The sequence below is a fragment of the Mustelus asterias genome, chromosome 7 (genome assembly GCF_964213995.1).
Source record: "Mustelus asterias chromosome 7, sMusAst1.hap1.1, whole genome shotgun sequence".
Classification (NCBI taxonomy): Eukaryota; Metazoa; Chordata; class Chondrichthyes; order Carcharhiniformes; family Triakidae; genus Mustelus; species Mustelus asterias.
In genome coordinates, this window is record NC_135807.1 from 38529444 (window position 1) to 38545849 (window position 16406).

Genomic DNA, 16406 nt, shown 5'->3' on the forward strand with positions numbered 1-16406 from the left:
TGTTTTTTTTAAATTTGTGGAATCTGGGTTAGCAAGGCCAATGTTTATTTTAATGTCTAGTTATCCTTGTATCAGGTTTTGAGGATGCTTAAGTTCCACAACTACTTATTCAGTATTAATTTGTTCTTTTGACACTTTGGCCATTCAGCCAATAGGAGACAATCTAACGATGTAACTCAGGAAGCATTTATTAAGCAACAAAAATTATACTTGACAAAGTTAGGCAGCAACTTCACTGACTTAACATAGATCTTGCTTCCTGATTTATCAACGGTCTTCTCTTTCTCTCTCTGTATCTCAAGTGTTGTGTTGTTCTGCTCCAGCAGTAACGCAGTATTCAATTCAGTCTTCAAATTCAATTCGTTTGATAGTTCAAAACTAGTGCTCTTTAACTCTTTTGTAATTACATCTCATGTGCATGACTTCTCCGGTTTTGGATTCTAATTAGCTTGAGTTTCTGATTGGTTTGGGTGATGCATGATCAGTTACTGATTGGTTTGGATGATGCATGATCAGTTACTGATTGGTTTGGGTGGCATATGGTCAGTTTCTGATTCATTTAGGTGGTAGATGATTATCTATTAATTATGCTGAGGACCATCTCTCATTGTAGTTTCTCGTTGAAGGTGTTGACGTAGAGGTATTCTCACTGGACTAGTAATCCAGAGACCCAAGGTAATGCTCCAGGAATCTGGGTCGAATCCCACCAAAGTGGATGGTGAAATTTGAATTCAATTAAAAACTAAAATTAAAAGCCTAAACGATGGTCAGGAAACCATTGTTGCTTGTCGTAAAAATCCAATCATTTCACTAATGTTCTTTAGGGAAAAAAATCTACCGTCCTTATCTGGTCTGGTCTACATGTGACTCCAGAACCACTCAGGCCCTACCGCCTTGACACTGCCCCTGGTACAGTTATGGTGTCCAGTGGGCACTGCTAGGGTGCCCGGTGGGCACTGCCAGGCTGGCACTGCTGCATGAGCACTACTTGACCCTGTCCCTGACCACCTGGGAGCTTCACTGGTCTCTGATGCCTCCGGCGAGGTCATCACATCTGGTCGGCACGGTAGCACAGTGGTTAGCACTGCTGCTTCACAGCTCCAGGGTCCCGGGTTCGATTCCCGGCTCGGGTCACTGTCTGTGTGGAGTTTGCACATTCTCCTCGTGTCTGCGCGGGTTTCCTCCGGGTGCTCCGGTTTCCTCCCACAGTCCAAAGATGTGCGGGTTAGGTTGATTGGCCAGGTTAAAAAAAAAATTGCCCCTTCGAGTCCTGGGATGTGTAGGTTAGAGGGATTAGCGGGTAAATATGTGGGGGTAGAGCCTGGGTGGGATTGTGGTTGGTGCAGACTCGATGGGCTGAATGGCCTCCTTCTGCACTGTAGGGTTTCTATGAAGGTCTCCACTGATCGAGGCCAACTGTGATTCTCGCCGACAAGGCGACTGACTGGCAGAGCATGTCATTAATACTTAAGTCAGCTTCATGCCCACCTTGCCGACAAAGCAGAGCTGATAAGATTGCTTACGGCAAAAAACTGATTCACCCCCAGTGTGAATCAGATTTTTGGCTTTGCATGCAATTTTACCAGCTCGCTGCGCCGACTATCCATCAGCATCTTCTCTGGGCAACTAAACATGGGCAATAAGTGCTGGCCTTATCTGTGACACCCATACTCTGAGAATGTAAAAAAAACACACACTATTTGACATGCCTCCCATTGTGCAGGAGTAATGCAGAAAAAAATGTTTCAACATTATTGAACTCCTCTCAAAGTCCATTTGGTAAACGCACTACCTAGCATGGAACTGAAAAGTATCGATTAACAAAGTGTCATGTATGAGCTCTGGTCTGTGTTGAGTTGGGGCAGCAGAAAGCGGCCTCAACACGCTTGGGAGGAATGAGAAATGAAATCAGGAAGAGATGGCAAGTATGGCAATTTTCGGGAACCTTGAATAATGCGAGATATAGTGAGCCTGGTCAAAAAGGAAAAGGAAGCATTTGTCAAGGGTAGGAGGCTGGGAACACACGAAGCAAGCGTGGAATACAAGGAAAGTAGATGGAAACTTAAGCAAGGAGTCATGAGGGCTAATAGGGGTCACGAAAAGTCATTGGCCAGCAGCATTAAGGAAAATCCCAAGGCTTTTTATACATATATAAAGAGCAAGAGGGTTGGCAAGGGAGAGAATCTATGCATGGAGTCAGGATATAGGTGAGGTATTAAATGAATACTTTGCATCAGTATTCACCAAAGAGAAGGACTTGGTGGATGATGAGTTTGGGGAAGGGTGTGTAGACATTTTGGGTCATGTTGAGATCAAAAAGGAGGAGGTTTTGGGGGTCTTGAAAAACATGAAGGTAGACAAGTCCCCAGGGCCTGATGGGATATACCCCAGAATACTGAGAGAGGCTAGGGAGGAAATTGTTGGGGTCTTGAGTGGGAATGGAGGGATACAAAAGAGTGGTCTAGTCTGGACCAGGGAGCGGCGCGGGCTAATTGTTCCTTGTTTCTTGTTTCAAGGCTTCATTCTATGATCATCTTGCTGGTGCCAGTACAGAGCGAGACTGCGGATAGTTGGGAACCTGTCTCGGGGGCAGGGAATTCATATGGTGTTCGTGGAAGTGGAAATGACTAGGGTTGGGAAGCATTTCCCGATCAGGGCCATTGTGATCTCCTGGACTCGTTTCGATCGCCTCAGGGGGTCGGAGAGGAATTTCCCAGATTCTTTTTTTCCCCATATTGGCCCTGGGGTTTTTCACTCTGGGTTTTCGCCTCTCCCTGGAGATCACATGGTCTGGAATGGGGGGGTGGGGGTGAGTTAATAGGTTGTAATGAACAAAGCATCGTAGCTGTGAGGGACAGCTCGGTGGATAGGATTTTGGTATGTAGATAGGCTGGAAAATTGGGCGGGGATCCTGGATTCAGGATTCAATCCTGGACCGGGGAGCGGCGCGGGCTTGGAGGGCCGAAGGGCCTGTTCCTGTGCTGTATTGTTCTTTGTTCTTTGTTCTTTGAGAGAAATCTTTGTATCCTCACGGGCTACAGGGGAGGTCCCAGAGGATTAGAGAATAGTTAATGTTGTTCCTTTGTTTAAGAAGGGTAGCAAGGATAATCCAGGTACTTACAGGCCGGTGAGTCTTATGTCAATGGTTGGGAAATTATTGGAGAGGATTCTTTGAGACAGGATTTACTCCCACTTGGAAATAAGTGGATGTATTAGTGAGAGGCAACATGGTTTTGTGAAGGGAAGGTTGTGTCTCACTAACTTGATCGAGTTTTTCGAAGAAGTGATGAAGATGATTGATGAGAGTAGGGCAGTGGATGTTGTCTACTTGGACTTCAGTAAGGCCTTTGAGCTTGCTTGTTAATAAAGGTGACTTGAAAAAGAGCTACCAGGAGAGGGCTGCAAAACTGAGTCAGCACCTTTAAGGGGATATGGAGGAAATGAAAGGAAATAAACTCCTTTACCTAATCACAACATTTATTTCTCATTTTTCAGCTGTCCACACTCAGATTTGCATCAAGGATGATGTGTATACCAGCTCAGCCAGCCCCTCATGTGTACAGTGACCCAAAGGTGAGTGTATATTTGGAGAATTTTCTGCTGTTTTATGAATGTATCCCTTGATCCCTTTAGCTCCAAGAGCTATATCTAATTTCTTCTTGAAATCAGAAAATGTTTTGGCCTCAACTACATTCTGTGGTAGTGAATGCCACACATTCACCACCCGCCGGGTGAAGAAATTTCTCTTCACCTCGGTTCTAAAAGATTTACTCCTTATCCTCAAACTATGATCCCTAGTTCTGGACTCCCCCACCATTGGGAACATTCTTTGTGAATCTACCCTGTCTAACCCTGTTAGAATTTTATAAATTTCTATGTGATTCCACTCTCATTCTTCTAAACTCCAGTGAATATAATCCTAACCAACTTAGTCCCTCCTCATATGACAGAACTGCCATCCAAGGAATCAGCCTGGTAAATTTTTGTTGTACTCCCTTTATAGCAAGGACATCTTCCTCAGGTAAGGACACCAAAACTGCACACAATACTCCAGGTGTGGCCTCATCAATGCCCTATAGAATTGCAGCAAAACGTCCCTATCCCGATAATCAAATCCTCTCACTATGAAGGCCAACATTCCATTTGCCTTTACTGCCTGCTGTACCTGTGCGCTTACTTTGAGCGATTGATGCACGAGGACTCCAAGGTCTTGTTTAGTATCCACCTCTCTCAATTTACACCCATTCCAGTAATAATCCGTCTTCCTATTATTGCTACCAAAGTGGATAACCTCACATTTATCCACATTATACTGCATCTGCCATGCATATGCCCACACACAGCCTGTCCAAATCATGTTGAAGCATCTCTGCATCCTCCTCACAACTCACCCTCCCATCCAACTTTGTATCATCTGCAAACTTGGAGATAATACATTCAGTTCCCTCTTGCAAATCATTAATATATAATGTGAACAATTGGGGTCTGAGCACAGATCCCTGCGGAAACCCCTAGTCACTGACAGCCAATCAGAAAAAGATCAATTTATGCCAATTCTTTGCTTCCTATCTGCTAACCAGCTTTCTATCCATCTCAAGACATTACCTGTAATCCCATGTGCTTTAACTTTATATAGTAGTCTGTCATGTGAGACCTTGTCGAAAGCCTTCTGAAAGTCTAAATAAACCACATCCACTGGTTCTCCTTGGTCAACTCTACTAGTTACATCCTCAAAAAATTCCAATAGATTCATCAAGCATGATTTCCCTTTTGTAAATCCATGATGACTTTGTCTGATTACACCACTGCCTTCCAAATGCCGAGTTATGAAATCCTTGATAATAGATTCTAGCAACTTCCCCAGTACCGGACATTAGGCTCACTGGTCTATAGTTCTCTGTTTTCTCTCTACCTCCCTTTTGAATAGCGGGCTTACATTAGCTACCCTCCAATCTGTAGGAACTATTCCAGAGTCCAAAGAATTTTGGAAAATAACCATCAACGGATCTACTATTTCCAGGGCCATTTCTTTAAGTACTCTGGGATGAAGATTATCAGGACCTGGAAATTTATCCACGTTCAATCCCATTAATTTCCCCCAAACTATTTCTCTAATAATGCTGACTTCCTTCAGGGTCTCACTAAAACATGTTTCTCTCAGCACTTCTGGTACATTATTCTTGTCTTCCTTTGAGAAGACTGAAGTAAAGTACAAATTTAATTCCTCAGCCATTTCTTTATTCCCTGTTATGAATTCTCCCTTTTCTGACTGTAAGGAGCCTACATTTGTTTTTGTCAATCTTTTTCTCTTTACATATCTATAGAAACTGTTACTGTCAGTTTTTATGTTCCTCGCTAGCTTATTTTCATACTCTATTTTTCCCTTCTTAATCAATCCCTTGGTCCTCCTTTGCTGAATTTTAAACTGCTCCCAATCCTCAGGCCTATTGCTTTTTCTTGCCAATTTGTATGCTTCTTCCTTGAATCTGATATTGTCTCTAATTTCCCTTGCAAGCCATGGTTTGACCACAGTTCCCTTACCACTCTTGTGCCAAACAGGAATAAACAACTTCTGGAGTTCACCTATTCGTTCTTTAAACAAATACCTGTCATTGCCTGTCCACTGTCTTTCCTTTCAGTAATGTTTCCCAGTCCACATACCATCATAGTTACCTTTATTGAGATTCAGGACCCTGGTCTCAGAATCAACTACATCACAATCCACTTTGGCAAAGAATTCTACCATATTATGGTTACTCGTCCCCAAGGGTTCTCTCACAACTAGATTGCCAACTAATTCTTTCTTATTGCACAACACCCAGTCCAAGATGGCCTGTTCCCTTGTTGGTTCTTCAATGTATTGCGCTAGCAAACCATATCGTATGCACTCCTGAAATTACTCCTCTATTGTACTGTCACTAATTTGACTGTCCCAATCTATATGCAGGTTAAAGTCGCCCATAATCACAGATGTTCCTTTAACACATGCATCTCTCATTTCCTGTCTGATGCTTTTCCCAACATTACCGCTACAATTTGATGGTCTGTATACCATCCCCACCAATGTTTTTTTTCCCCTCGTTGTTTCTTAGCTCCACCCATACAGATTCCACATCATCTATGCTAATATCTTTCCTCAATATCATATCAATATCATCTTTCATCAACAATGCAACTCCACCACCTTTTCCTTTCCGCCTGTCCTTCCTAAACACTGAATAGGCCTCAATGTTTAGTTCCCATCCTTGCTCAATAAAAGTAAATTGCTGAGGATGCTGGAATCTGAAACCAAAAGAGAAAATGCTGGAAAATCTCAGCAATATCTCTGACGAAGGTCATCCTAACTCAAAATGTTGGCTCTATTCTCTCCTGTTGGGGAACACTTCAGCGGTCACGGGCATTCGGCCTCTGATATTCGGGTAAGCGTTCTCCAAGGCGGCCTTCACGACACACGACGGCGCAGAGTCGCTGAGCAGAAACTGATAGCCAAGTTCTGCACACATGAGGACGGCCTCAACCGGGATATTGGGTTCATGTCACACTATCTGTAATCCCCACAGCTTGCCTGGACTTGCAGAGTCTCACTGGCTGTCCTGTCTGGAGACAATACACATCTCTTTAACCTGTCTTAATGCTCTCTTCACTCACATTGTTTGTACCTTTAAGACTTGATTAGCTGTAAGTATTCGCATTCCAACCATTATTCTGTAAATTGAGTTTGTGTCTTTATATGCCCTGTTTGTGAACAGAATTCCCACTCACCTGAAGAAGGAGCTTAAGGCTCCGAAAGCTTGTGGCTTTTGCTACCAAATATACCTGTTGGACTTTAACCTGGTGTTGTTAAACTTCTTACTCTATTCTCTCGCCATAGATGCTGTCAGACCTGCTGAGATTTTCTAGCATTTTCTGATTTTGTTGAGGAAGTTTCAAATGTTGGGTTGGGGATTCAGGGTCTGTGTACAATTACTGGAAGGAGGATTCAGGGAATTAAAGTCTGTTATTCCCCCGCCCCTCCCTCCACCCAAACATCTTCATTTCAGCTTCTCTGCCGTTTGGCCATTCACACCCTTTATTCTCTCTGTGGACCGCTGTTAGCAGTCGTTTCCCCTGGTTTCTGTGGCTATGACTCATCTTTCATTCCCTCACCCTACAGTATAAATATCTCCCACTTTTTATGCCAGCTTTGACAAAGGGTCGTCTGGACTCGAAACGTCAGCTCTTTTCTCTCCTTGCAGATGCTGCCAGACCTACTGAGACTTTCCAGCATTTTCTCTTTTCATTTACCATCCTTGGAGCCACGTCTCTGTAATGCCAACTATATCATACCCCTTTGCATCTATCTGTGCAACTAATTCATCCATTTTGTTTCGAATGCTCCGAGCATTCAGGTACAAAACTTTAAGGTGGGCACTTTTAACATTTCGTTTCCCTTTCCTACTATTTTTTACTCCGTCTTTATCTGACTTTGGCCCTTGATTTCTCTGCCTATCACTTTCTTTATTCTCCAGAGTTAAAATTTCAGGTCAGTGATCATTAAGGGTCATAGACCAGAAACGTCAATTTTGTTTCTCTCTCCAGAAGCTGCCTGACCTGTTGAGTATTTACAGCACTTTAATTTTTTATTTCAGCACCCACAATATTTTGCTCCCTTACTCTAACACCCCTGTCTAATTAACACTTTTGCAGTATTAAAGAAACAGCAATTTTTTAAAGCCGATTACTGAATGGATCAGCAGAATTTTATGCCATCTACCAGCATGTTTGCAGGTGAGGGGCCTGTAAAATCCCCTGAATGGCCTCCCCGCCACCCTCCTTCTCCCCCAGACATGTCCACCATTTTATGTAGGACAGGTGAGGCCTCCAATGGGGTCTCATCCCAATTGAGGCCCTTAAATGGCCAAGTATCGGCCAATTAATGGCTGCTCTCCAGCCGGCCTCAACTTTGAAGCTGTCAGGAAGAGTTCAGGGGGGGAAAATTAACATGTCACCCTGTTTGGACATCGGTTGGGAGGGGGGTGCAGAGAAGCGGGAGGGGGTGGTATGAGAGGGGAAGTGTGAGGGGCTGGAGGCACCTCCCTTAGGGCCTCTCCCTCAAGGACCACCTTTCCATGTTGGGCACCCCCCCCCCCCCCCAAGGTCTGCACTCCTGTCCTCTGAGTGCCCCCTCCCTCCCCACCATGAGACAACTTCAAACTTACCTGTTCCTGGACATAGGGTCTTAGACTCTGGGATCTGCTTGTGGTCCTAGTCCTGACCACTGACACTGATACTGATATCTGAATGGCTGGCAGCTCACTGACACAGGACATCCGCTCAAGTGAGGGCCGAAAGTTCCATCTGTAGCCAATTAACACTCCCCATGGTGGGAATGTGTTCCCTTCTGACTCTTCGGGTGATGTGGCGGAAACCCCGGCATTCTGAAAATCCTGGTCTCTGTGGCCATCTGTGATCTGCTCCTGGGGCCTGACTCTCACCTGCTCTACTTTTAACTGAGGCAGGTCCGCCAAGTCATAAATGTCCTGACTCAAGCTACCTGCCCCTTGGTAGCAAGGCTCTGGTCGTTTGGGATGATATTCATCTCCCATCTGTGCAGCCAGCACATGCATGCCTCCATCTATATGGCAGCAGATTATATGACATCTGCATATCCTGCGTGTGAGAGGCAGAATGGTTGCAATATATAAATGAGGCTTTCAGAGTGGAATTGAGACCTTGATTTAAATATAAAGGTTCCCTGCTGGGTTACTCAGGGTTCAGGAAAATTGGCAGCAAAATGATCCGACTGCTCTTGTCTTCAGTCAAGTGCTTTTTTAAAGCAGGAGTGTTTTTCTGCTGCATTTCCAGCAAACTGAAGATGGCTTGTTCTTGCTTCTGTGATTGACCAACTCCCTTCCTCATCATATCCCGTGACCTTGTGACCCCCCACCTCATACTGCTCCATGATACTTTCCTGCATCCTGAGCACCCATCAAGCCATGCACCCACAAACCCCATATCCTTTCCCTCCCACTCTAATCTTTCCCAATACCAGCCTTCTACTACTGGCTTTCCTGCCCGGCAGTCAGTAAAGTTGGCCAGCTGTCAAGTAATGAACAAAATGAAACAATAATGCGACCCTCCCATCACCTATATATCCCAGTTTTTCCAGCTTTCATCCCAGCGCACACCTACTTCTTCCCCAACAAAATCACCCTTCATTGATCTCTCCCTGCCTTGGTGTGGGAAGTGCAATTGCTGTTAAATGATGTGAAGATGCCGGCATTGGACTGGGGTGGGCACAGCAAGAAGTCTCACGACACCAGGTTAAAGTCCAACAGGTTTACCTGGAATCACAAGCTTTCAGAACGCTGCTCCTTCATCAGGTGAGTCTCACCTGATGAAGGAGCAATGCTCCGAAAGCGCGTGATTCCAAGTAAACCTGTTGGACTTTAACCTGGTGTTGTGAGACTTCTTGCTGTTATATGAGGCAAACTGATTGATGATGCAAGATAATGTGTTATAGGGATGAACATCAGTGGCAAGAATATCAACATCCTATCCATTAATTATGCTTTTATTTCTAGAAATTGGTTCAGAAACTTCAGAAAGAGATCCAACTATTGCAGGATGAGCTGGCTATGCACAACATACTGGTGAGATGGTTAAACTTTCATCTTTCAAATATTTACATTATCCTTTGATTGCACAAGTGACACTAAAGAAAGTTAGACTGTGATTGTGGTCCAACATGTACCCTTTAGGGGGAAATGTAGAAGCAATAAGTTCAGGGAACATTGGATGTCGAGGACAATTCAGGACTGGATGAGGAAGAAGAGAAAGGCTTTTAGCAAGTCCAAAGGGAGCAATTCAGCTATGGCCCTAGGGGAATATAGGAAGTGCAAAAGGGAACTTAAAAAGCAATTAGAAGAGCAAAAAGTGGACATGAAAGGGACTTGCAAACAGGATTAGGCCAAATCCTAAGATATTTTATAAATACATTAAAGGGAAGAGGTTAACCAAGGAAAGCCCATTAGAGACCAAGGGGCAATCTGTGTGTGAAGCCGCAGGACATTGGAAGGATGTTAAATGAATACTTCTCTTTGGTCTTCACTCTGGAAAAGGAGAACGTAGGTATGGAATTCAGGAAAGGGATTGTGAGGAACTTGCACAGTTTGATATAGGAAATGAGGAGGTATTGGAGGCTCTGATGGGCTTAAAAACGGACAAATCCCCAGGCCCAGATGAATTGCATCCCAGGCTGCTGTGTAAAATTGTAGTGGCTCTGACACAATTTTTTAATTCCTTTCTGGCCACGCGGAAAGTGCCAGAGGACTGGAGGACAGTTAATGTGATTCCACATTTCAAGAAGATTAAAAGTTTAAAGTTTATTTATTAGTCTCACAAGTAGGCTTACATTAACACTGCAATGAAGTTATTGTGAAAATCCCCTGGTCGCCACACTCCAGCGCCTGCTTGGATGCACTGAGGGAGACTTTAGCATGACCAGTCCACCTAACCAGCATGTCTTTCACACTGTGGGAGGAAACCAAAGCACCCGGAGGGACCAAGCCGGGTCCCTGGTGCTGTGAGGCAGTAGTGCTGTGTCACCATGCCACCCCGATTGGTAGAGATGAACCAGGCAATTACAAACCGGTGGGTCCTACGTCAGTGGTAGGGAAACTATTGGAGAAAATCCTGATGGAGAGAATTAATATCCACTTGGAAAAGTATGGGCTAAATAGGGATAGTGAGCATAGATTTGTCAGAGGGAGGTCGTGCTTAACAAATTTGTTACAATTTTTGGAAAATGTGATCAAGCATGTGGATGAGGGAAGTTCAGTTGATGTAGTTTATATGAATTTTAGCAAAGCTTTTGACAAGGTCCCACTTGGGAGACTGACTGAGAAGGTTAAAGTGCATGGAATTCATGGAAACTTGGTGAGATGGATCAGAAAATGCTTTAGTAATAGGACGCAAAGGTTAGTGGTAGAAGGCTGTTTGGGTGATTGGACTCCAGTGTTCAGTGGTGTACCACAAGGATCAATACTGGGACCCTTGTTTGTTACGTAAACAAATGATATAAATAAAAATGTGAGGGGGAAGTTAGGCAAGTTTGTAGAAACACCAAGTTTCATAGGGTGGTTAATAGTGAAGACAATGGTTGTGGGTTACAGTAAAATATAGATGGGTTGGTCAAATGGGCAGAGCAGTGGCAGATGGTATTTAATCCTGATGAATGCAAGGTGATGCACTTTGGAAGAAGAAACAAGATGAGGGAGTATTTAATGAATGGCAGGACACTGGGTAGCTCAGAGGAACAGTGGGATCTTGGGGCAATTATTCACAGATTCCTGAAGTAGGCAGAGCATGTGAATAGGATAGTTAAGAAGGCATATAGGACACTTGCTTTCATCAGTGGTGGTAGAGAGTATAAGAACAAGGAGGCTATGTTGCAGCTGTACAGAGTATTGCTTAGGCCTCAGCTGGAGTACTGTGTGTAGTTCTGGTCACTTCACTATAGGAAGGATGTGATAGTACTAGAGGAGGTACAGGAGAGGTTCACCAGGATGTTGCCTGGACGGAGCATTTGAGCTATAAGGAGAGACTAGATAGGTTTGGATTGTTTTCTTTAGAGCAGAGAAGGCTGAGGGGGGACATAATTGAGGTGTATAAGATTGAGGGGTATGGACAAGGTGAGTAGGAGCAGCTGTTTGCCTTGGTTGAGGGGTCAACCATAAGAGGACATAGTTTTAGGGTAAGGGACAGGAGATTCCGAGGGGATTTGAGAAAAAGATTTGTCACTCAGAGGGTGGTTGGAATCTGGAGTGTATTGCCTGGGAAGGTAGTGGAGGCCGGAAACCTTTAAAAAATATTTGGATGAGCACTTGAAATATCATAAGTGCAGGAAAATGGGATTAGCGCGCCTTTAGTGGTAGTTATTGTCAGTGCGGACTCGATGGGCTGAAGGACATTTACTATGCTGTCAGCCTCTATAACTCTGTAGGAGGAAGAATCCTAATAGCTTAGTAAGATTTTTAAACCATTAGACATTAAGGTACTGATGGAACTACCAGCATTAAGTTAAATGACTTTTTAAACAAGTTAATGAGCTAACAAGAAAGCAGTTTACACACCTGAGATGCAATAAGAGATTTAAACAAGTGATTATGATTTTAAAACACACATGCTGATATTTTGAATGTATTAATGTATTTTCTAAGGAATATTGTTCACTTTAGCCAAAGGCAATTTGCTGCAAAGCATTATGGTAAAGGGCATTAGGGCAAAGCTATATCCTAAGAGAATGTTTAAGCCTTGAGAATATACACGTTTTATCAGTAGAGTTTCAGATGGAGAGAACATTTAGAACACTTAATCATATTTCATGAATAGGGTTTATTCACTATCCAGATAAGATGGATGCATGCCCAGACGTGGAGTCATGTGTTAATCTGGTTTGGCAGTGACCTATGGGGGAACTCATGGGAACGTTCATTTGAACTTTGGGCTAGCATCTGAGGTTACTAGGCAAGATGTGGAGATGCCGGCGTTGGACTGGGGTAAACACAGTAAGAAGTTTAACAACACCAGGTTAAAGTCCAACAGGTTTATTTGGTAGCAAAAGCCACACAAGCTTTCGAGGCTCTAAGCCCCTTCTTCAGGTGAGTGGGAATTCTGTTCACAAACAGAACTTATAAAGACACAGACTCAATTTACATGAATAATGGTTGGAATGCGAATACTTACAACTAATCCAGTCTTTAAGAAACAAAACAATGGGAGTGGAGAGAGCATCAAGACAGGCTAAAAAGATGTGTATTGTCTCCAGACAAGACAGCCAGTGAAACTCTGCAGGTCCACGCAACTGTGGGGGTTACAGATAGTGTGACATGAACCCAATATCCCGGTTGAGGCCGTCCTTGTGTGTGCGGAACTTGGCTATCAGTTTCTGCTCAGCGACTCTGCGCTGTCGTGTGTCGCGAAGGCCGCCTTGGAGAACGCTTACCCGAATATCAGAGGCCGAATGCCCGTGACCGCTGAAGTGTTCCCCAACAGGAAGAGAACAGTCTTGCCTGGTGATTGTCGAGCGGTGTTCATTCATCCGTTGTCGCAGTGTCTGCATAGTTTCCCCAATGTACCATGCCTCGGGACATCCTTTCTTGCAGCGTATCAGGTAGACAACGTTGGCCGAGTTGCAAGAGTATGTACCGTGTACCTGGTGGATGGTGTTCTCACGTGAGATGATGGCATCTGTGTCGATGATCCGGCACGTCTTGCAGAGGTTGCTGTGGCAGGCCGCAGCCTGGAAACCAAGATCGAATCCATATTCTCAACTTGCGCTCAGGACGCAGACCAGCTGCGAAACTCTGCCAAGCAGACGAGACAAAGGAACTACACCATCTACATGCACACCAAGAACAGGAAACTTGAGAAACTCGGCATCACCACCAGCAGCAACCAAGCCTCCCCCGGTACCACAGTAGAAAACAGTACCACTGCAGGGAAGTCCATTGTCAACTTGTCCGACTACACACTTCAACCAGCTGAAATCGCAGTTCTCAGCCGAGGGCTTAATTTTTGCCCCACCACCAAAATAGACCCCATCAGTCTCGCAGCAGACACAGAGGAATTCATCAGGCGAATGAGGCTGCGGGAGTTCTTCCACAAACCCCAAGAGGCCAACAACGAACACAATGAGACAGCCAATGAACCGGAACAGCCGACAGAGAGATCCGCAGTGCATCCGAAGAGGAAAGAGTCGAATTGGACTCCTCCGGAAGGCCGCTGCCCTCGACTTGACATGTATGCCCAAGCCGTCAGGAGGTGCGTCAACACCAAATTCATCAGCCGCACTCACAGGACAGCCCCGAACATCACCCAAGCACAACGCAACGCCATCCACGCTCTCAAGACCAACCGCAACATTGTCATCAAACCAGCAGACAAAGGAGGGGCCATCGTCATACTGAACAGAACGGATTACTGCAAAGAAGTGTACCGACAACTCAACAACGAGGAACACTACAGACAGTTACCTGCAGATCCGACCAAAGAACACATCCGTCAACTCAACACTCTGATCAAGACTTTTGATCCGGACCTTCAGAACACCCTCCGTGCTCTCATCCCATGTACTCCCCGCGTTGGAGATCTCTACTGCCTCCCGAAGATACACAAGGCAAACACACCCGGCCGTCCCATCGTATCGGGCAATGGGACCCTGTGCGAGAACCTCTCCGGCTATGTCGAGGGCATCCTGAAACCCATTGTACAAAGAACCCCCAGCTTTTGTCGCGACACGACGGACTTCCTACAGAAACTCGGCACACATGGAGCAGTTGAACCAGGAGCGCTCCTCGTCACAATGGATGTCTCGGCACTCTACACCAGCATCCCCCCACGATGATGGCATTGCTGCAACGGCCTCAGTGCTCAGCGCCAACAACTGCCAGTTTCCAGATGCAATTTTACAACTCATCCGCTTCATCCTGGACCACAATATCTTCACCTTCAACAACCAGTTCTTCATCCAGACACACGGAACAGCCATGGGGACCAAATTCGCACCTCAATATGCCAACATCTTCATGCACAGGTTCGAAGAAGACTTCTTCACCGCACGGGACCTTCAACCGATGCTATACACTAGATACATCGATGACATTTTCTTCCTTTGGACTCATGGTGAACAATCACTGAAACAACTCTATGATGACATCAACAAGTTCCATCCCACCATCAGGCTCACCATAGACTACTCTCCGGAATCGGTTGCATTCTTGGACACACACATCTCCATTAAGGACGGTCACCTCAGCACCTCACTGTACCGCAAGCCCACGGATAACCTCACGATGCTCCACTTCTCCAGCTTCCACCCTAAACACGTTAAAGAAGCCATCCCCTACGGACAAGCCCTCCGTATACACAGGATCTGCTCGGATGAGGAGGATCGCAACAGACACCTCCAGACGCTGAAAGATGCCCTCATAAGAACAGGATATGGCGCTAGACTCATTGATCAACAGTTCCAACGCGCCACAGCGAAAAACCGCACCGACCTCCTCAGAAGACAAACACGGGACACAGTGGACAGAGTACCCTTCGTTGTCCAGTACTTCCCCGGAGCGGAGAAGCTACGGCATCTCCTCCGGAGCCTTCAACATGTCATTGATGAAGACGAACATCTCGCCAAGGCCATCCCCACACCCCCACTTCTTGCCTTCAAACAACCGCACAACCTCAAACAGACCATTGTCCGCAGCAAACTACCCAGCCTTCAGGAGAACAGTGACCAAGACACCACACAACCCTGCCACAGCAACCTCTGCAAGACGTGCCGGATCATCGACACAGATGCCATCATCTCACGTGAGAACACCATCCACCAGGTACACGGTACATACTCTTGCAACTCGGCCAACGTTGTCTACCTGATACGCTGCAAGAAAGGATGTCCCGAGGCATGGTACATTGGGGAAACTATGCAGACGCTGCGACAACGGATGAATGAACACCGCTCGACAATCACCAGGCAAGACTGTTCTCTTCCTGTTGGGGAACACTTCAGCGGTCACGGGCATTCGGCCTCTGATATTCGGGTAAGCATTCTCCAAGGCGGCCTTCGCGACACACGACAGCGCAGAGTCGCTGAGCAGAAACTGATAGCCAAGTTCCGCACACACAAGGACGGCCTCAACCGGGATATTGGGTTCATGTCACACTATCTGTAACCCCCACAGTTGCGTGGACCTGCAGAGTTTCACTGGCTGTCTTGTCTGGAGACAATACACATCTTTTTAGCCTGTCTTGATGCTCTCTCCACTCCCATTGTTTTGTTTCTTAAAGACTGGATTAGTTGTAAGTATTCGCATTCCAACCATTATTCATGTAAATTGAGTCTGTGTCTTTATAAGTTCTGTTTGTGAACAGAATTCCCACTCACCTGAAGAAGGGGCTTAGAGCCTCGAAAGCTTGTGTGGCTTTTGCTACCAAATAAACCTGTTGGACTTTAACCTGGTGTTGTTAAACTTCTTACTGCTGTTACTAGGCAACACAGAAAGTGGGGTCAGCCAAGACGGGAGTTAGCTTCCAGATACTACGGGCTAATAAGATGCCATTATGCCAGAGGGTAAGATGTGATTGGCTAAGGTAATGACAGATATTATTGTTGATTTATGTATATTGAGATGATTGATTTAAAGCTAATGAAAGGTGGGAGTAATTGATAAGAAAACCAATAATAGATCTGTTTTGAATTGTATATGTCAGATTTCATTGGAGGGGTCCAGCTGCTCTATCTCAGAGCTGCCCTGACCCTTTGATGACTTTTCTTAGTGGCTGCTGGTTAAATAAACGTGCGTCTTTAAGCTGAGACACTGGCTTTGTGAGTCTTGTATTGTCTGAAGTTTCAGCAGTACCTGCCA

The 16406-nt window shown here is 45.3% G+C and overlaps 1 protein-coding gene across 1 annotated transcript in view; it reads left to right on the plus strand.

The window, feature by feature from the left end:
* kif9 (kinesin family member 9) overlaps positions 1-16406 on the plus strand; it is a 95838-nt gene that overhangs the window by 33089 nt on the left and 46343 nt on the right. Inside the window, exons 9-10 of the mRNA XM_078215902.1 lie at positions 3496-3573; positions 9564-9632. Coding sequence (XP_078072028.1) covers positions 3496-3573; positions 9564-9632 — 147 coding nt within the window. The remainder of the gene's footprint in view (positions 1-3495; positions 3574-9563; positions 9633-16406) is intronic.